Genomic DNA, 22539 nt, shown 5'->3' with positions numbered 1-22539 from the left:
AGATTCAAAAAAGCTTATGGCAGTCAGAGGCATATGGAGTTAAGGTACTGCCTTCAAAGGGGGTTGGGTAGGGGGAAACACTCTACAGATATCAAGAAAAACAGGCAATCCCAAACTTGGGAAAACTGATGACTTAAAACCTTTAGTACCATATGATTGGCAGCTCTGAGATCTGAAGTAGCCTTTGGTTCACACAAAAGGTAACAGTCATGTGTTTATTGTAATGTAATATAAAGGGAGTGGTATTTCAAGAAAAAACCTCCAGGGGTTATCTTTGAAACCATCTAAAATGCTTCCTATGGGTTTTCAGTTCTTGGGGATGTCCAATTCCGTGAGGGAGGGTGTGTGCTTATAACTATAGACACATAAGAAAGACAAACCTGCTTTATGTATGTGTCTACATTGCTGTATGGACTCCTCCTACACACACACACAGACTCAGGCTCTCTCCCTCTCACACATGCACATACAGATATACATAGTACTTCATTCTCTGAATAACGCAAAACATGACACCCTGCTCAAATGTAATTTGCTTAGAGTGATTTGTCTGTTTAAAAAAATTCACAGTTCCTCAACAGTAGTTAAAAATCCCAAGTCAGCTGCTGCTGTGAAATACTGCTCCCCTGTACTTGCATGAGGTAGACATCCCAACCGGGGAAAGAAAATGATACGCTTAGGAAGAAGCATTATGTCTTTTTCCTTTTTTGAACAGAAGGCCCCTTTTTGCTTGGTTCTTCCGGCGCTGCGGAGGACTTCGCGGAGGAAGCTTCTTGAGATGACCTGCCTGGCCATTCTGAGATCTCGAACCTCGCCTCCTGAGGAAACGGCGGTGACGTGCAGCCATGCCCTCCCCCCAGCTCTCGAGGAAAAGTCGAAGTGCATGGCTGTGCTTCTGCTTCCTGTCTTCCCTGAGAACTGGCGGGCGGCTGCGCCACAGTCTTATGTGGGCAGTTTGCCACCATGTGCGCGATGCTCTGACAGTAATGGCACTTCTTTGGCTGAGGAGGTAGACTACATTCCTTAGCATGATGATCAAGGCCACCACAGTTGTAGCATCTGCAACGAGAATAATGGAAACGTCTTAGAAGCGGGGAGCGTGTGCCATAAAATGCGTTATAAATAAATATATATATATATACAAACTGTCAATGAGATCAGCCCCTTTTAATGCGCCCTCTTATTAAGTATGTAATGCTATTTAAAAAAAAGATTTTATCAATTTATTTGCCAGAAAGAGAGAGCGAGCACAAGCAGGGGGAGCGACAGGCAGAAACTGGCGGAGGGAGAAGCAGGCTCCCCGCTGAGCGAGGAACCCGATGTGGGGCTCCATCCCATCAGGACCTGAGCGGAAGGCAGACGCTTAACAGACTGAGCCACCCAGGCGTCCCTGCAATGCTACTTTTAATCAAAGTTGCTTCCAAGACCATCTCCAAAGTGCTCTAACAAAGTTATAAAGCTAACTGTGCGCAACACAACAGTCAATGAAAAACAAGAGTACTAAACACGAAACCCTAGTCACTTCCACAGAGAAATGACTTTTCTTAGACTTGTCAGGTTCTTGTAAGAGAACAGTGTAGTCCACTAGAGGGCAGCCAATGTTCAACAAAAAACAACCAGCGAGCTTTAAGAAGATGTCAGTTAAAAAATAAAGCTGTTGACACGTAATACCCACTGGCAATGCACTCCCCAATTAGAAAATTATAGACCAAATTAAATTTCATTTCTTTAACATTTCTTTGTGTGTTAATTATGTTGACTGTGGAAACCAGTTGAACTGGAAGAATTTTTTCCTTTGTACAAATTGAGAAATGAAGTGAAATTTGATATGTAAGAAGTCAGAGAGCTATGGTGAGTGATATCTGGCAAATTACCAAGTAATTTTAGAGCAATACAGTAAGTATCTGAATCAGAAGAAACTATAAAAGAAACCTTCTAAATACTTAGATTGGGTTAATAAAGGTAGCATCAAGTTCATTTATTTTCTTTGTCCTTTGTAAGAAATCAGTTTCCAGTAAATTCTTCTAAATTGAAATAAACATAAATTTACCTTTAATATTTGAATGCACACCGGGGGCACGACTTTGTGTGAGATGTCTGAAAATCTGACTTATTTTCTAAAAGCTGAACAAGTAAATCATTTGGGAGATGTATTTGCTCAATTTCAGTCAGATTTTCTTTCAAAATTTTATATTCAAAACAGGTGGAGAAAATAATATTGTATACTTAGAAAGGTTTTTAATCTACTTTTTGAGTATAGGATTTGCTTGTTTTGTCTCCAAATGAAATGTTTTAAGACCTTTCTATTTTAAATTTATTTTCAAATACATTTATGACTCCATAATTCTTAATATGAAGCACAGATGAGATAGGTCACAAGGTTTTTTAAAGATAGCAAATAAGTGGTACTAGTGAGCATCAACTTGAGACTATTATGACAAAAAATAATTATAATTAATTTGTGTGTGTGCATGTGCGTGTGCGTGTGTGTGTGTGTGTGTGTGAAAGAGGGGGGAGGGAGAGAACAGCAACCTTAACAACCTATACTACCATATATTTCAAAGACAAATGACTAAGCTACTATTAATCTACTGAGCAGTGTATGTAGGATAACTAGTATTCTATTTTCCAGGTCAAGTATGAAGAGTGTTCTGTTGTTTTGCTTTTACCTGGCAGAAACTAGGGTAACTATGGCCTATTTCTTCAGTTACTAATATTACTTTATAGATTTTAGAATAATGGATTCACAAAATGGGCTTTTATTCTTTGCAGTAATTAACAAGTATTTATCCCAGGGAAAAGGAATGCACCATATTTTCAAAATTTTAAGGGAAGAATCAAAGAAACCACTTTTTCTGATTATTTATTATGCAATTACCTACCTTAATATAATAAATTAATGAAACAATATTACAATCCAGATTCAATACTGTTTCAGCCATGTGTTCTAAGAGATAATGCAAAATTAAAGAACAATAAAAATTACCAACAAATGACTGAAATTCGGGCCCCTCAAATAATACTCAGAAATGGCATCTTTGAAAAATATAACCATATTACTTATCATAATGTTTTCCCACAGTTCTCTTCTACAATGGATTAAGTGAATTCTTAAATTTGCACATCTATAAAATATCTCCTTTTGAATTAAATTCACTTCCTTGAGGATAACATCCACTCAGGAGCTCATTGTCGAAGAGGAGAAAATAGGTTAAAGCCTTCAGTAACAGAACAGGCTCTCCTGCGGACACATCAATTTCATCCGTCACTGTGGTATGCGCGGTGTTATCCAATTCAGGGATCCATTTTGCCCACTCATTTACCAAGGGCCTCACGTCAGGATTCCACTTTTACAAAGGGGGTCTTCCATCATATTCTGTATGTGCATTTATCATTACATTTGGGTTTTAAATGTTATTTTTAAGGGTACTGTATAGTTTCTTGTTTCCTTGCATTTTGATCTACTCCGTTAATTCACTCCCCTCGCTTTTCAGATACGTGCTATCATTAGGCCAGACTGTCTTCCACACTGAAAAGATTTGCATTCAGTGGATATGTGCTTAGTCTTAAAAGGGGAGGAGTGGTATTTATTCTCCTCTTCTATTTAATCATTCAGTGTCAATCACGCTTACTAAGAGTGCAGATCACACGCCATTATGAAACCCTGTCCTTCCCCAGGGACTGACACCAAAATGGAAATGTTCAACTACCTTTCAGCCCACAAATGATACCACACCACACACTCCCACTCCGTACAAGCTCTACGTGGTACTTTGGTACTTGTCTCCTTTGTTCACTGTCCACACCTCTCCCAATCAGCTGGCTTCTGTTAGTTTGAATGAATTTTACATTTGATGTGAGCATAAAAATGGCAATGTGTGCCCTTGTATAGTTACATGCTTAAGAAATGTAAGGACCCAGACTCAGACGCAAAAGACTACACATGAAAAAAAACCATAATCATACTTCATTATACATTCCTATAGCCAACCATAAAAAGTAAAATCATTCATGGTAAGTATTTTATAAAATGATGAACCAATGGCACAAAGGATATTTTCTCACCTATTAAACATAAAGTAAATTAAAATGTTCAGATTAGTCTCAGAACTTAATCAAGTTCTTTGTAAAATTATAAATATTTTAATTCTAATGAGTTAGCACATTTTACAGATATTACTTCTTACTTAAGATGCTTTTGAAGACGGAAAATAACAAAGCAGAGCCAATTTTTAAAAAGATCATCAAAATAAGATGAACATTTTTAAATGAAATGAGAGTGCCAACAATAGATATAGTAGGATAGAAGCACATAAAATTGCAAAATAAATAAAGGCAAATCCTAAATTTAGAGCTTTAGAACTATATAATTATGGTATAAAATAAGTAATTGGGTGGGGGGAGTTCTTAATAAACTAAGCCCAAGCAATGACATTAGTTAATAAGTTAATCAAACATACGCAAAGTTCTGAGGATTCCAAAATAAAAATGAAAATTCTCATTGTGAAATCAGAATTAGATCTGCTATAACCCTTCAAAAAATTCTCATTTTGAGGTTTAAGCTGAAGAATAACTAAATTATATTTTCAAATGATAATAGTAACAATGGTTAGAACTGAGCTCAATTGAAAACCATTAGATCAGAATATGGACGTTAATTTTTAAATAATACCCCAATGATTTAGATGAAAGAATTAATCAATCGTATGTTCCACCTGGATCTCAAAATTGATATTAAGTTGGGGAGAGGGGCGATGATTCACAGAGAGCCAGACTTGGCTGTCTAAAAGTGTAATGGAAAAAATAGAAGTTAGGCACTTCTAAGTATTTGAAAGTGTTAACTTTGTAAGAATTTATATGAAAAATTAAATCTACATTCTGGGGGATTTGAAGGGGCATTAAGGATAAGGATACAGAGATCTGTAACTTCTCAAGAACAAACAAATACTGCGACAACAGTGAGTCAAGTAGTATCAAGGAGAGAGAATAGAGAGGAAAAAGAAGTGTAAGCTATGGGCAGGAAGAAGGGGTGAAAACAGGAAGGGGACATAAAAAAATCCTTGGAAAAGAAAGATGTGAAAAACAATCAATGAAGTTTCCAAATAGGAAAACAAAAAAGTCACAAATTGGAAAGAATTCCAGAAAGCAATTTGGAGAAGGGATAAGTGACTCTTTGAAGCGATTGTTTATTAATCCTGATACAGTCCAACTAAAATCCAGAAATGGAAGTCTATAGTTGTTTTTGTTTTGTTTTGTTTTTAAAGATTTATTTATTTATTTTAGAGAGAGTGTGTGTATGAGAGTGTGAGTGGATATAGGGTAGAGGGAGAGGGAGAGAGAATCTTAAGCAGACTCCCTGCTGAGTGCAGGGTCGATCTCATGACCCTGAGATCATGACCTGAGCTGAAACCAAGAGTTGGACACCTAACCGACTGAGCCACCCAGGTGCCCCAGTATAGTTTTCGATTTTAATATGACTATACTTGTTATCTAATCCAATCATCTGCCAATCAATCCAACACCTGGGAGTGTTAGATGCCAGTGTGGGAATGGGAGGGAGAGGGTCGGCAGAAATGCCATCGAAGAACCCAAGAGAGCTAAAGAAAAGGAATGGGTCCAGGGTAGCTTTTGATGGAAGCAATCTGCCCACCCCTTACCTCCTGAGGGCCACAGATTCTTCCCGAAGGCCCCATTTTGTTTTGATAAAGTCCACACATTCTAAATTTACATCTGGGTGTAGTTTATTCACGTCACAGGATCTGCCCCAACATACCAAGAGGAGAGTTTGAAAACATGGATGAATCACAGAGTTGGAAAAGCCTTCTAATAGTGCACCCATCTTCTGATCTCCAGCAAAGCAACCTATTCCTTACATGAGCCTGTTTCTTTTATTTCATTCTTCTTTTTTTTTTTAAAGATTTTATTTTTATTTATTCGACAGAGATAGAGACAGCCAGCGAGAGAGGGAACACAAGCAGCGGGAGTCGGAGAGGAAGAAGCAGGCTCATAGCAGAGGAGCCTGATGTGGGGCTCGATCCCATAACGCCGGGATCACGCCCTGAGCCGAAGGCAGATGCTTAACTGCTGTGCCACTCAGGCGCCCTTTATTTCATTCTTCTTATAACCACTCCTAAGACTGTAAGCCAATTCAGCAATAAAATATTTTAGTAAGGTTAATTTTTAGAGATTTTTCTTAAGTATAGTGGTAAAAACATTGAGCTTTAAAAAATACTGGCTAGTGGTGATTTATGATTTTTAAAAAGTTTCTTATGGAACAAATACATATTAATACCAAAAAAAAAAAAAAAAGGTATTTGGATCTTTTGAAATACAGAAGCCAGTATCCCTCTAAATTACCTTAACTCATGTGAAAAATAAAATGAGCTATACAGAGTATGGCTGTTAACATACTGTTAGCAGAATTAAAATAATAATAGAAATAATAAGATGTTTAATTCATTAAAAGCTTACTATGTTCCAGACACTGGGAAGAAGGTTTCTAATGTGTTACATAATTTAATCCTCCCCAAACCCTATAAAGTAGGTACTACAACATCTACTTTGTGTTGATGAAAAAACTAAAACTTGAGTTTACAAAGAAGGAAATTTTAATTGAAAATAATAAATTTCCCTTGCATTTTCATTATATGAAAAATTATACCCAACATTATTGATGTAAATTTTATTACATGTAAGTCTAAAAACTAGAGTCCTGAATTTAAAACAGCAACACACACACACACACACACACACACACACACACAGATTTGAAATAGATTATTTCCCAAGATTTGGCTTATTGCTCTGTCACTATGATGGGGGAACAGGAGTGTCCATCACTGAATGGTCTCATCTATACAATGAAGGTTGGGATTAATCTAGTCCAGAGTTTTCAATGCCAATGCCCAGTTTTATTTCTACTCCTCTTGTACTTTGTTGGTTGAAAATTGTCTAAAAAATTAGTAAATAATTTTTCCATTTTCCTTAATCATATATGTTTAAGACTGTAAGTCAGAACTTCAGGATGACATGTTATTATCAGAGCTATCAAACCAACTCAATAAAATGCCAGTCAAAATAAAGAACCCTGACATTTTAGTTAGCCCATGAAGTCGTATTATGATATGAATGATGTATATAGGCCTTGAAATAAATACTACAATGAGATCCTACTGGTTGGAGTGAATGTACATTAAGACAGCCTCTTTTGGAGGGCAATTTACAGTGTATTTCAAAATCTTAATGTACATACCCTCTCACCCAACAACGCCAACTCTAAAAATTTGCCTATAGAGATATTCTACTGTATTAGAAACATTCTAATATAGTGTTGCCCATATTGGTAAAAAATAGAAAAATTAAATGACATAATAGTAATACTACTTCTAATAATAATTGCTTATAATCAGAACCAGGTGGTCTGCTATAGAGTCGATGCTCTTTACCACTGAGCTACAAACATGTGAAAATGGAAAAGAAATTAGAGCCCACATACGTCAAGAAACACTGCAGATATTAAAAGAAATGAAGTAAAAGAATATTTTTTTTAAATGAGGTAGATCTGTGTGTATTCAAATGGAAAGATATCCAAGACAAATTAAGTAAAAAAAGCAAACCACAGGACAACACAAAAATATAGTATACTACTACTTATGTCTCAAAAACACCGTATATGGTTATAAGTAATTGTACACATTTTTTCAAATGCATGGAAAAACCACTGAAGGATAAACAGTAAATTAGTAGGGGTTACATCTGAGAAGAGAGGTGTAATGGCAAGGAGGACTTTCATGTTTACTCCCTAATTTTTGTAGAGTTTCTTTTTAATTTATTTTTTATTATTAATTTTTATTTTTTAGAGAGAAAGGGAGTGTGCGTGGTGGGGAGGGGCAGAGAGAGAGAGAGAGAGAATTTTAAACAGGCTCCATGCCCACTGGGGAGCCTGACATGGGGCTGGATCTCACAACCCTGAGATCATGGCCTGAGCCCACATCAAGAGTCTGACACTTAACCGACTGAGCCACCCAGGCGCCCCGGGCTTCTTTTTTAAATAACAGGAAAGAATTTATATGTTGTTTGTGTAATTAGAAAAAGAACAATTATATAGCTCCACCTCCATTTTGTAATTCAACCATTATTACTGTTTCTCACTGGACAGTGAACTTGTATACCAGCAGTTCTAGAATCATCTTGGAAGCTTTTAAAAAATACTTACACCTAAATGCTACTCCACACTGATTAAATTAGAATCTCTGAGGGTGGAGGCCCAGGCCTCAATAGTTTTTGGAAGTTTCCCAGGTAAGTCTACGGCCATACCACCCTGAATGCACCTGAGCTGGTCTGGAAGTTTCCCAGGGGATAGCGAGCCGCTTCTTGAGAACTACAGCTGTAGACAAACCCGAGTTAGCACTGACAGCCTTACCAAGAGATCCCTCATAATCCCAACCATAAGGAATGGGGTTCAAAACAGAATAAATCTCTCCAAACATTGTTTCAACAGGACACTGATGCTTCAGAAAATAGGAAGGAAGGTAAGGAAGGAAGAAAAAACTGTGTATGTATCTTATTTCCTTACTGGGAACAAAAAAGCATTCCCTAAAATTTCCGGTTGTGAGAGCACAAAAGCCCATCACCTTTTACCATCAGTGGTCCCTGCTAATTGTGGAAGTAAACCAGTGCAAAAAACTACTGAGTTTAGCTTTAGACGTAGTTTCTCTGCTTCTGAGACCATTATTCAATTCTGAGTTCATCAATCAAGGCTGGGTTCAATGTGTAGGAACCCATGTCATCAAAATGGGTGATAATTTACAGCTCTTCATCAATTGCTACTTTCTCTTAACTTCACCATCATTACCAATTAACATTTATTGATTTCCCATAATAACTCAAGTCTCCATCTTCTGCTGCTTGCATCTAAAATAATTCTCAAAAGCATATAAACTTTAGTGTAAATAAGACTCCTGCAAACATTTCTATGACTAATCTTTGTTGGCTATTACGTAAAAATCACTTCCTCATGAATATAAATATAATACCAAGATCTCTGCTTTTTATAAAAATCTATTAGTCATGGCATTTTTAAAAACTCAAATATTCAAACTGCATTTTACTTGAAAGAGTGCCATTGGTAAAGTAACTACTGCTCATTCTGTCTTCTGTACTTGGAGAAAAAGAAAGTACAGGATAGATGGTTGAAAGAAAACTGGCTTAGTTAAACCACCTTAAGGGTAGGTTTTCAATATTTTTTTTATTTTTACTTATTTATTTATTTTTAAAAGATTTTATTTATTTATTTGACAGAGAGACAGCCAGCGAGAGGGAACACAAGCAGGGGGAGTGGGAGAGGAAGAAGCAGGCTCCCAGGGGAGAAGCCTGATGCAGGGCTCGATCCCAGGGACCTGGGATCACGCCCTGAGCCAAAGGCAGACGCTTAATGACTGAGCCACCCAGGCGGCCCTCAATATTTTTTTTAAAGCAAAATTTAGTGTAATTGCCATTCAGTTCTTTCTGGTGCATAATAAATGGGAGATGTCTGGATAGCTCTGTATTGTCTAGTTCTAGTGAGAGTAAGGGTCAGTCTGTTGTGACATAGAGCTAATGTGAATTCTAAACTCTAAAACTGCCTGCAGCGGAGGGGCACCTGGCTGGCTCAGTTAGAAGAGCATGTACCTCTTGATCTCAGGGGCTGTGAGTTCAAGTCCCAAGTTGGGAGTAGAGATTACAAAAAAGTAGAGTACAAAAAAATAAATAAACTTAAAAAAAAAAAAACCTGTTGGCAGAGGAAATAAACAGGTCTCCTCCAAACTTCAGGTTTCAAATTGATCTGGAGTATGCACAGAGTTCAGAGGGTATTTCTTACTTACCAACTACTGTTCTATCCTCTTTTATCATCTAGTTCTATGATGGGAAGTTATCTGATACCTTGTCAATTAGTGAATTCAACAGCTTCTAATACCCATGTAATCATTTTCATTAATTGAAATGAAAAACAAAAAAAGCACTTAAAATCTACTATGTGAAGGGAGAAAATTATCTGAGAAATAATATTAAAAAGAAAATCCATACTAAAGGATGTAAATTTCCAGAATGAAAAGGAGATCAATTTCCCAGATTTAATTTCCCAATTAAAAAAAAAAAAGAAATATTTTATTTATATTTCAGAGCACTAGGAATAAGATTATAAAAATTTTTCAGAAAAAGAAAATTATATCAACAGTAATAAACATTTGATGATCTTTAGATGTCTCAAGACTAATACTGGAAACAAGAAGAAAATTAAAAAGTGTCCTTAGCATTTTGGGGGAAATCATTTCCAACATAGAAAAAAATACACTATAAGTGCAACTTTGCACTAGATAGTAATGGAATGTATGTAAATAGTGAGCTGAATGGTAAGATTTATATATTTACATATTTTATGTTGTTTAATGTCTTCTGACTGCTTTCTGAACCATTTTATGTTTATTTGTTTTGGGACATTCTCTCTGATAAATGCCATGGTCTCTCATCTGTATCGTAATAATGTCGGCCAGAAATGCACCATAGTATCTTGACAACAGCTAAAGTATAGTAATTGCTCTATTTGCAAACCTTTCATCATCTTATGAAAACAAAACGCTAAGATGGAAAATGTGGGGGCAGGCATGTGATGAATGGCAGTGCCGGGTCTCAAGCAAAGCGGGGGTGGAACGCATAGCAGTTTTAAAAGAGAAGAGGACACGGAAGGGGAGAGAAATCATTGGAGAGATAGGGACAAAGGGAGCCTTTCTCATGGAAGGGCACTTCAATCAGGTATAATTATAAGCCAGACATTTTGGTATTTCATTCCATTATGGGTAGAAGCACTTGGTAGGGTTTGCGGCAATCCCACAGAACAATAATTATTTGTTCAGAGTCTGCTACTTTGTACCATAGCTTGAGAAGGAGCATAATAATGAATTCTAGGTCAGAAGTTAAATCTGTGTTTGAGATATAAATGTTATCTCTCTTGTAGGTAACAAACAACATTCCAGACAGGTAATCTGTTCTGGCTAATGGAAAAGTTGAAAAAACAAGGAGAAAGATGTATTTAAACACAGATAACTTAATGTTTTCCAATGTCTTGGAAGTAAAAGCAGTTTGTTATGAAATTGGATCCAATCTCACAGGCAGTGGACATTCTGCCAGCACGGCTTTTATGATCCAACACAGCTAAGGAGGAGTGTCCAGCTCAGGACGTCTCTCTCTCTCTCATACACGTACACATACACACACTCACGTGCGTGCCACAAGCAGCTCTGCAATGGTAGTGTGAATAGTGTGAAACCATCCAAACTGGATTTAAATTTATCCTTGTTGGAACCAAGTTCAGTTTATCTACCATATTTGGTCACAGTGACTTGTAGGTAGAGTATTTTTAGGTTACTGCTGGTCTCAAATATAAAGGAAAGGGAAGACATTCAATATTTAACTAGAAATGCTTACAACTGGATGTCTGCTTAGATGTCTGGAGAATCAGATTATAATATGCAACCTGAAAATGCTGGTTCATTTATCCATTATAGCCGTCTTGCCGAAAATTTAAAACCCCCAGGGCTGCTTGCTTTTCACTAGACCATTTCACCTCACCGGTGTCAGAGGTGTGACATCGGCTGTAAATAAGCATTGGTTCAGCCAGAAGAAATACAATTCCACTACTGATTTTGTGTCAACTTTTATAAATTTTTTTTTCTTGGTCATCACATGATTTCCTTCTTTGGCTCTGTAAACCAGCCCTATTTTTATGTTATTTTACAAGTCATTCTAAAGTGATACCTTTCTCTTTAGGTGTACGTTGAATCTTTTTTTTTTTTTTTAACTATTAAATCAGAAGCAATTTTAAAAGAGTAGATTCATCATGATTACTTGACACATGAAGCAATAATTTGTTATTTAGAGAAATGGATGTCAATGTCAAAATAATATATGAAAGAATTTAAATACACAATAAAAACACCTTAGGTATATAAACAAAGACTACAGAATAAAAATGACTAGCTCATCTTTTATCACACCTCACCATTAAAACACAGAAGGAAGAGACGGCACGAGAAATTTCAAAAGAAAGAAAGATGTACAGAGGTCAAGAATCAATTTCACTGGCATGACTGATGACCCACCCAGGAGAAGGTTAGATAATAGTTCCAGATTTATGCTGGTTGTTTGCAAGCTGGAGGCAACAAGAGGGCTAGATTAGAAGATTTTACCCAAGTGAGTTATTATTTAGCCAAATGGGTTATTGAAAGCTATGAAGTTACCATGACCGAGTTACTTTTGGTGCAAGTGTCAATGTTGGTATTTGAGTTTCTATGAAGATAGAGGGTTTAAACACCTTTCAATTGTGGTATTACTAAATTAATATTAACACTGAATTACCCCTATATTACTGAATTAGTAAGAACTATGTGTAAAGTTTCCAGTTTGACAGTGTTTATATGGGTGGCATTAAACATATTTATAGAGGGCCTATTATTCTAGAGTATGTTGCTTGGTACGATCTACCCAAAATGTACTCTCAGAATGAATTCATGTGCAGGAGGCAAAAGAAGACTGTGCTAAACCACCCGCATCTCTATGGCTACTCGGGAATCAGGAGTTAAAACTATTCTGCTGAACTCACCAGTGAAAGGCTTCTAAGGATCAATAAGTTTGATCTCCTGTTCCAGCACCAGCTAGTGTTGAGGAAAACGACGAAATACAGACAAGAAGTAAATGACCTCTGTCCACTCCCCCTCTAGCCTAATTGGTCTCTGACTATCTGTTGTCCTATGCCAAAAATTAGCAGTTCTTAAACTGTTCACCATGTAGGTAGGAAGGTGAAAACTGAATGCAGAAAATTGCGACTATGTCTAGATAACCTCCGTGAATGCTGATGTTTCGTCTCTGTATTAGACTGATCTTGAAAATTAAAGCTCAAGGTAAAGTCATGTAAGGTATTCTTGGCTTCGTGGCTACTTCTTTTTTTTCCTCCTTACTGGCTGCAGCTGCTCTTCATGTTATCCAGCTGTTTATATGAATAAAGCTTGATGGTCAAGCTGATAAGGCATCCCTGCAGATCTTTTCTCTGGTCACTGATCCTTTAAGGAATCTTGTTTCCCTATTTGAACATTTTAAGGCTGTGACCCTGTGAACACATGGCCACAGTTATGAAAGAAATGGCTGTCAAGCCAAGGATGGAGGTAAAAACTGCAGGTAGGCATGAGAAGAGCAGACAGGTCCTCGTCAGAGCCAGGATTGTTCACACATGTCCAAATCCTCTTAATCAGTGCTTAACATCAGGGCTAGATTCCACACATTTAACAGATTTGTTTGTACATACTCTATAAGCCAAAAAGTGGCTTGTCTTCAAGACAAGCTCTTGAGTATGTGAGCAATGGAATTTTCATCTCCTCTGGTCACCCTTTGAATTTGGCTGGTAGAAGTTTATATGAAGAATTTGATTTATTCCTTTAGTGACACAAAAGAAACAAAGCCACTGAGTAATTTTTTGATGTTTTTCTAACAAAAAAAAAATTGTGAAAAGTATGGCAGATGTAGTGAAAGGAGGTAAATTTGTTTGGGTAATACTTGATTTTTTTACTTAAAAAATATACATATTTCAGAAAAGTAAAAATTTAAAAATATGATAGCTGCAAATGGCAAAGTGCTATTTATTTATCACACTGAATGTGAAGTTCTCTTTAGATGGTTTATTTTTATAACTTAATTGAATACAACACAGGTATAGGGAGAAAGCTGTGCTTCAGTGGAAAACTGCGTTGTCTAGATCTAGAGCTCACACTTATGGATTACCTGATTCTGATTTAGGAGAGTAATTTTACAGCTCTTTCAATTGCCAGTAACAGATACAGAGGCAAATTCTGTCCTGTCCTTTCCCACCCTGAAAGGAGCATGTTTTGCCCCCATTGGATATTAATTTCAATATTCCTGATCTACAAATGTGTCTGTTCTTTGGATCGTCCTTTGAACAGGTTATTACAGCTGCTTGTTTTCCTCATTTAACTGAATTAAATAGAATCTTTAATACTTGCTCTTTTTGTATCGGAGCCAAGATATTACCGTTTTTGGAAATTATCCTTTAATTCTTATACAGTAAATATCCAACCACAGAAGCCACTGGTTGAGATCAAAGATCATTATGACATCATTAGGATCTTGCTCTTTAAGTACCTAGAATCTAGAATAGAGATAAAATAAAAGCACAACTAACTTTAATCTCTAGGGTTATTAAGCCCAGTATTAGTTTTTGTGTTTTTTCTCAGTGATCTTAATTTTCCTATACCTTGAAACATTTGCTGTTTCATAATCCTGGGAATTACTTCCAACTTCACTAAAAAGGAGCTTAAAATAATACAAAAATTAAAATTTTTCCAAAGAAGACATGTAAATGGCCAACAGGTACCTGAAAAGCTGTTCAACATGCTAATTATCAGGGAAATGCAAATCAAAACCACAGTGAGACATCACCTCACACCTGTTAGAATGGCTTTATCAAAAAGACAAGGGATAGCAAGTATCAGCAAGGATGTGGAAAAAAGGGAATCCTTGTGCACTGCTGGTGGTATTGTAAATGGTACAGCCACTGTGGAAAACAGCATGGAGGCTTCTCAAAAAATTAAAAATAGAAATACCACATGATCCAGCAATTCTACTTCTGGGCATATATTCAACTGAAATGAAATCACTATCTCCAGGACATATCTGTATCCCCATGTTCACTGAAGCATTACTCACAATAGCCAAGACATAGGAATGAACTAAAGGTCCACGGATGAATGAATGGATAAAGAAAATGTGGTACACATACACATAATGGAATATTATTCAGCCATAAAAATGGAAGTCCTGCCATTTGTGACTACATGGACGGATCTTGAAGGCATTATGCTGAATGAGATAAGTCAGACGCAGAAAGACAAATACTGTATCATCTTACATATGTGGAATCTAAAAAAAAGTAGTAACAGAATAGAAAAGTGGTTGCAGGGCTTGGGGGGAGAGAGAAGTGGGGAGAGATTGGTAAAAGTATACAAATTTTCACCTATAAGATGAATAAGATCTGAGGATCTCATGTATAACATGGTGCCTATAGTTGATAACACTGTACTATATAATTGAAATTTCCTAAGAGAATAGAACTTAAATCTTCTGCCAAAACAAAAGAAAGAAAGATAAAAAGGGAGGTGATGAATGTGTTAGTTAACTAGTTAACTAGATAGGTGAAATCCTTTCACAATGTATACATATATCACATCATCACAAGTACACTGCAAATATTTTACAATTTTATATGTCAATTAGACTGCAATAAAGCTGGGGTGGGAGGAGAAAGAATATTTCCCATTCAGGCCTACATGATACCCTAACGGCTTTTTCTCTTACCTCATATTTTATAGAATTTCCCCTCAGCTTGCTGACTTTTCAACTCACTATGGTGGAAAACACTGAAACAAAGGTCAGGAATCTTTGGCTTTTCTTTTTAGCTCTAATATTAACTTTCCATCTCACTTGTAAGATGGTGCTAGGATTTGAATTTTCTCGATTCTCTCCCAACTATGATCTTGGTATCACTGTACCCTTGTAATGAGCACTCAGCCTGATTTTATAACTTTCTCCAAGAAATATTTGCTAGCCCAGTAGTGAGCAGGGCAATGGGAAGCAGAAGAGACCCAAATTTATGTAGAGTTGCTGTTGGCAAGGTGGGTGTTGGGAAAAGACAAGAGGGTGAGGGGGACTTAGTTCACTCATAAAAGCATTATTGAAATGAGCAGTCCAAGCTGAGAGGAGAGGCAACTGAGACTAGAAGGAACTCAGATGATGAAAAAAAAGGGAGAGAGGATTTCTAATACCTACACTCAAGAGCCTCAATCTTTTCTAATTTCATAACCCTAATATCAATTACACCACATGTTCATTTGGAATGAAGATTATCTAAATCATCACTCAACTGTCTCATGCAATACTGGAGTCCAAAACTATTGGCACAGAACTTAATCAGTTTAACTGATTCTGCACTGCCTCTGTAATATTCTATTAATTATACAATTAAATAATCTTCCGATCACTGGGAAATCACCACTTTGAAAATAAGGTTTTCACTGAAAAAAAATTTTTTAAATAATGTAATCACCTAGGGGGTGATAAAATAGTAAAATAAATCACGACTATTTCATCATCCTTCAGCTTTCTTACTGCATTGCCCAAACTCAGGAGACAGAATTTTTGTAGTCTTTTTCTTTTTAACCTTTCATTAAACACCATTGAGAATTCAGAATGTTTCATTTCCTGTCCATAATGGCAAAGAGAAGAAAATTGACAGAAGATTTTTTGCAGTTGTTAGACAAGTAAGAACATAAATACAAAAAGAATAGACAGCAGTACTCCAGACAAATGATGATGGTAAAACTAACTGTATAAACTAAATCTCAGATTATGAGTCATTATATAAGATAATATCCTAAATATATTTTCTCAAATTGAAAAATAGATTAGTGAGCAATGTTTCTATGGGCAACAATTTGTTATCCAGTTAGTCATTCTACAGGGAGGAGGATGTCTATTTTTTTGACCATAAATTTTTGCAAAACAGACATGTATTCTTTTACCTTTTATCAAGTTTGTACTAGGAAATTTACTTGCTATGGTTCATAAGTGGGCAAACGCTGAAGGCTCTACTGAAAGGAGATAAACAGCATAGAAATGAAAAAGTTCACTGAATTGATCATTCAAATCAATATTATGAAGGTACTTTGCTATTACAGACTGAAGAAATCGACCATCATATCTTCAACAAAACTATGAGCCATGAAACTTTTCAAAACACTGCATTTTGTGGATAAAAGTGTAAGAACCAGAGGTAATAAAAAGCTGGAATCTCTTAGAAATTTGTTTGACATCTGGATCAATATTTATGAGTATGTTCCAGACCATCCATGAGCAATTACTTGCATCTAAAGGATATTGCCCATTTTGGATACATGTATCTTCATGCCAGAAAAATACGAAATGAAGTTTTTTTGGTTACATTTAAATTCTTACTAATTTCCAATATAGCTATTTTTCACGACATCCCTTTATTTTTATATCTGTAAATTATTTGTAAAATGACTTTCAAAATGTGTTTTAAAAATGGTTCCTTGGACTAGATGGTAAATGGTAATGACTATTCTTCCTGGTGTTACTTGATTGGCTCAAAGAAAAGGAAAAGATATTATAAAAATCTTCACTGTCTTTTGTCCTTTAAAAACAAAATGGAAACACAAAGCTTACTCTTAGGTCAACTCTCTTAAATCTACGGACGGTTTCCTCAACTTCTTGTCTGTTTGGGGATAGATCCCCCATCTCCTGTCTTTATACCATGCTAAAGATCAATCAATCATGCTAACTGATACTTCAGGTACATCTCTTAGCCCATTTGGCCCACTCAATCACCAACCAGTGATGACCATATTAGTGTTACCTTGATTAATGTAAATGAAACAAACAAAAATTTATAAAATCAGTTACCCTGTATTACTTTTTTAAAAATAGCATAACAGAAGAATAAAAACAGTGAAAAGGATAACTATTATAAGCTGTTGGAACCTGGGGGTGAAAAGGAGAGTACAAAAAGGGCAGGATCGTTAAAGTAAGAGAGGTGTTGGGTGACTAATGTCAAAAAGATATAAAAGCATGGATTCCCACCTAACATACTTTTTGTACTGAATATCATAGTCATGGACTCTAGTCAATATCACAGAGTAACAGATACCACTGAGTTGTCATGTAACCCTATGGCAGAAGCCACATCTCCTGGGCAAAAACCACCAAAGTCAGGTCAACTTCCCTTTATCTAGTCATCTTTTGACAAGTCCTCTTGGCTTTCTAAGTTTGAGCAGTCACTATTTAAGGAATTTTCAAAAAAGTAGTAACAGCAAAAGTTAACTATATGCTGATGCACGTCGCTGGAGACACCAGTCTGAAACTTGAAGTCACAGATTTGGGGAATATCACTGAAAGGACAGACAGTCCTAAAGCCATGGGAGGAAGGTCAACCAGCAAAGTGTGAAGAGTGAGAAGAGGACTGCAGACAAAGTTTTCAGAAATTCTTCTATTTAATAATGTTCAAGTGTTAGAACCAATTAGGCATCTAAGAAGGAAAAGTCAGAGAATTAGTACGAAGGCAAGAAAAGAGACATTTCCCTAGTTAAAAAAGAAGATGCGGTTTTTGTACTGGAGAAAGTGGCTGAGAGTGATCAAATAAGATGAAGTATTAAAATAGGTTGATGGATTTCACAAGCCGGAGGTAGTAAGAAGCCTCAGGTAGAACATACAGTGAATACAAAAGAATTAAGGAACTGTAATTGAACTGTAGTGCCAGTATTAAACTTCACTTCCTCAAAGTCCAACATGCATATCTTAGGAAAAATGGACTTCTCAGGGGATTCACTTCATTTCAGCCCTTTCCAAAGTTGTATATTACATATTCTTTTAAAAATCACCAGAGTCCAATAGAAAAACGTTCAAAAGACACAAACAGGAAATTCACACATATAGAAAGAAAAATGACAAATAGTTTTAAGTATACTAGCAAAAACAAAAAAAATTTAAAAAATCAATCATATAAAAAAACAATGAATTATATACCTTTTAAAGTAGCATATAAAGTGTTCTGACCATATCACTGAAAACAATTAAAAATACTAGATAAAATATTTTTAAAACATCTTTTGAAATGCATTACTGATCAGGCAAGAAAATAGGGAATGCTTAGAAGTAAAAAACGAAGTGAAAGCAGGAAACTAGGGCAGTAAGTGGAGCATTGAAACAGACTCTCACCCTGGAGGCACCAGAGAATACTGCCAACCTTAAGCTTTCACTTTGGGAGGGGGGGGGGGAGTCACAGGGAGTAGAGGGGTCAGGAAACAAAGTCCAGGACCTGTCCGGAAGTTGGGAGTCCTACTGGAGATCCTGTCCCACAGAGCTGGAAACCCCCAAAACTGCACTCACAGTGTAAAGATAAATGAAAATAAGCTTGCCCAGAAGAAGGGGATGGCATGGAAACTTTTCTACCCCCAACACGATGTTGGGAGGAAGAGAAAACAAATCTCCCCTGAGAACTGATAACTATAAGCCAGACTGTGTATGGTGTTACAGCTCAAGTGGGCATATGGCATACACCGAGAATTCATTATAAAATGGTTCCCAGTTGGTTCAGTGCCTCCAGGCACATGAGGAAGCAAAGACAAAAATTGTCTCTGGAAAAAATGCACCTTTCAAGCCAGGAGTGAAAGAATTCTTATAAATAAAAGTCCAAGAAATATGACTGGTTTAAAAAAAATCATAAAAGACAAAGGAAAATAGGGCACCATGAACGACAGACAGTAGAATCAGACCTAAAGACTTCAGACATTGGGTTGATCAGATTCAAACTGTAAAATAAATAAGTTTTGGTATCTTTAAAGCAATGGCTCTCAACATTATCAGGCCAATGTCTACTTTTGGTAGTAAGTGTTTTTAATGCCCTTATTCCTATCCTGAAAGAAATGTAAGATAATATAATCTATATACACACATCGTGCATGCATATATATATAATATATATTCCTTAACTATAATAAATTATATAGAAGAAAAAAGTAATTCATAGTAAAATAATATATATTTAATAAAATATGCAGAAACTAAACAATGCTAGAAGACAGATTACTTGTCTAAGGTAAGCAAATTTGGATTTAAGTGAAGCCATTCCATACAAGTACAGGAAAATAAAAAAAGAAGAGGTACAGAGAAATACTAGAATAAAAATTACTGTGAGTTCACCAACATACAATAAGAAAAAGGAAAACGGGGCACCTGGTGGCTCAGTTGGTTAAGCATCCAACTCTTGATTTCAGCTCAGGTCCTGATCTCAGGGTCATGAGATCTATTTTGGTTTAGGGTGAAGCCCTTCCTCTAGGATATGGTCCCTACATATTCTATGTATTCATATTTTTTAATAACACAGAGATGAAATATCTATATTGAAAAATTACATGTAGAAATTATTTATTTGGGGGTTGCAAGTTACTTTTTCAGCCTTACTGTGATACTGTTTCCAGAAACAATTGTTTTATAATGTTTTCCAGTCCATCAGCTATTTCTCATCATCTATTAAAAGATATGGTCTTCAAGGTCTTTTTTATATGCTTGATACTGCATGTATGTCTCAGCATGTGGTAGAAATAAGTTTTTCCTGTACTTCATCATTATCATATGCCATGTTATAACATGAGGAATTAATTAGGCACTACACTTACACTTGAGGTCTAGCTCATTTGAAGAATATTGTATTTTCTCATTTTTTTATGTGTCGAGTGTTTTTTAATTTATTTTGAAATGTTATGCTTCTTTAATTAGGATAACTTTCCTTTTCTTTTCTTTTTTTTAGGAGCGGGGGCGGAGGGCAGAGGGAGAGGAATAGAGAACCTTAAGCAAGCTCCATGCCCAGTGTGGAGCGTGACATGGGGCTCGATCTCATGACCCTGAGATCAGGACCTGAGCTGAAATCAAGAGTTGGATGCTTAACCAACTGAGTCACCCAGGCGCCCCATTTTCCTTTTACTTATTGCATATTGGTGAACTCACACTAATTTTTATTCTAGTATTTCTCTGTAGCTCTTTTTTTATTTTCCTGTACTTTAATCCACATTTATTTACTGACTTAGAAGAAAAACAAGGCTGGCAGAATAAAAATCTAGCAGTAATTCAAATGCCTGCCAGAACAACACTCAAGAAAGAAGATAAAGGGGTGCCTGGGTGGCACAGTGGTTGGGCGTCTGCCTTCGGCTCAGGGCATGATCCCAGCATTGTGGGATCGAGCCCCACATCAGGCTCCTCCGCTGTGAGCCTGCTTCTTCCTCTCCCACTCCCCCTGCTTGTGTTCCCTCTCTCACTGGCTGTCTCTATCTGTGTTAAATAAATAAATAAAATCTTTAAAAAAAAAAAAGAAAGAAAGAAAGAAGATAAAAACCCAGACTCCCTACAACTTATCAGCCACAACATTCTGCATACAATAAAACAATTAATAACATGTAAAGAAACAGGAAAAAACAACCACATTCAAGGAAAAAAGTAGTCAACAGAAAAGACCCTGAAAAGACCCAAATGTTTAGAGCTCAAAACAATTATGATAAGTCCGTTCAACCATATAAAGGAAAAGAAGGACAGGATGAATGAAAAAATGGGGAATCTTGGCAGAAAAACTAAAACCTATAAAAAATAAGCCAACTGGAAATTCTAAAACAGAAAGCCATATCTAAAATGAAAAATTCACTGATTAGATAACGGCATCATGGAAACTGCAGAAAAATTCTGTAAATTTAAAGACAAATTACAAAAGAAATAATACAGATTGCAGAGAAAATAAAGGACTAAAAATATGAACAGAGTCTCTGTGACCTTGGGGGTGATATGAAAGGGTGTGTTATAAATGTAATTAGAGTCTCAGAAAGAGAAGAGACCTACCTTGGGGTAAAAAATATGTACCATGGAATAAAGAAATTAATGACATTTAGTGTGTTCCCAGAAATAATGGAGGCCAGGTGATAAATGAACAACATCTTCAAAGTAGTAAAGGCAAAAAAAAAAAAAAAAACCTCCTTTCATTTGAAAATTCTGAACTTATCAAAAATATGCGTCGGAAACGTGTGTCAGATAGTGCACTGGTAGTACAGTGGTGAGCATGGCTGCCTTCCAGAAATGAGGGGGAGATAAACACACAGGAGAGAACATGGCCAGCAGACTTCCACGAAGACACGCTATAAAAAAAAATTTCTTCAGGGTGCCTGGGTAGCTCAGTCAGTTAAGCGTCTGCCTTTGGCTCAAGTCATGATCCCAGGGTCCTGGGATGGAGCCCCACATCAGGCTCCCCGATCAGCGGGGAGTCTGCTTCTCCCTCTACCCCTCCCCCTGCTTGTGCTCAGGCACTCTCTCTCTCTCAAAAATAATACATAAATGAATCTTTAAAAAAAAGTTTTTTCAGGCTCAAGGGAAATGCTACCACATGGAAATATCCATCTACAAAAAGAAGTAAAGAGAGGGGCGCCTGGGTGTCCTCAGTCATTAAGTGGCTGCCTTTGGCTCAGGGCGTGATCCCAGGATCCTGGCATCGAGCCCCGCATTGGGCTCCCTGCTTGGTGGGTAGCCTGCTTCTCCCTCTCCCACTCCCCAGCTTATGTTCCCTCTCTCGCTGTGTTTCTCTCTCTGTCAAATAAATAAAATCTTAAGAAAAAAAAAAAAAGTAAAGAGAATTAGAAATGCAAGATATGTATGTAAACATAAAATGCTATTTTCCTCTCTTAAGTACTTTTAAGATAAATATTAAAACAAAAGTACCAACACTAAATTGTGGAATATATAAGTTAATTTTGAAGTAAGTATATGATACAATAGCACAAAAGATGACATAGGGGTGAATGAAATTATACTTTTGTAAGGTTCTTACATTTTATAGCACATGAAACATTATTAACCAAGAAGGCAGAAAACACAGAATAGAGGGGA

At 36.4% G+C, this 22539-nt stretch overlaps 1 protein-coding gene across 2 annotated transcripts in view; it reads right to left on the bottom strand.

Moving 5' to 3' along the window:
* Positions 1-689: 689 nt before the first annotated feature.
* Positions 690-22539, bottom strand: part of LIN28B (lin-28 RNA binding posttranscriptional regulator B) — a 117370-nt gene continuing 95520 nt past the window's right edge. For both annotated transcript variants that reach the window (XM_087865295.1, XM_045807092.1), the window contains exon 4: positions 690-1059. In XM_087865295.1, coding sequence (XP_087721421.1) covers positions 690-1059 — 370 coding nt within the window. The remainder of the gene's footprint in view (positions 1060-22539) is intronic.

This window comes from Ursus americanus, chromosome 11 (genome assembly GCF_024610735.1).
Source record: "Ursus americanus isolate L20-20 chromosome 11, mUrsAme1.1.p, whole genome shotgun sequence".
NCBI lineage: Eukaryota > Metazoa > Chordata > Mammalia > Carnivora > Ursidae > Ursus > Ursus americanus.
Note: the sequence above shows the minus strand (reverse complement) of the source record. Positions and strands in the feature narration are given on the sequence as shown.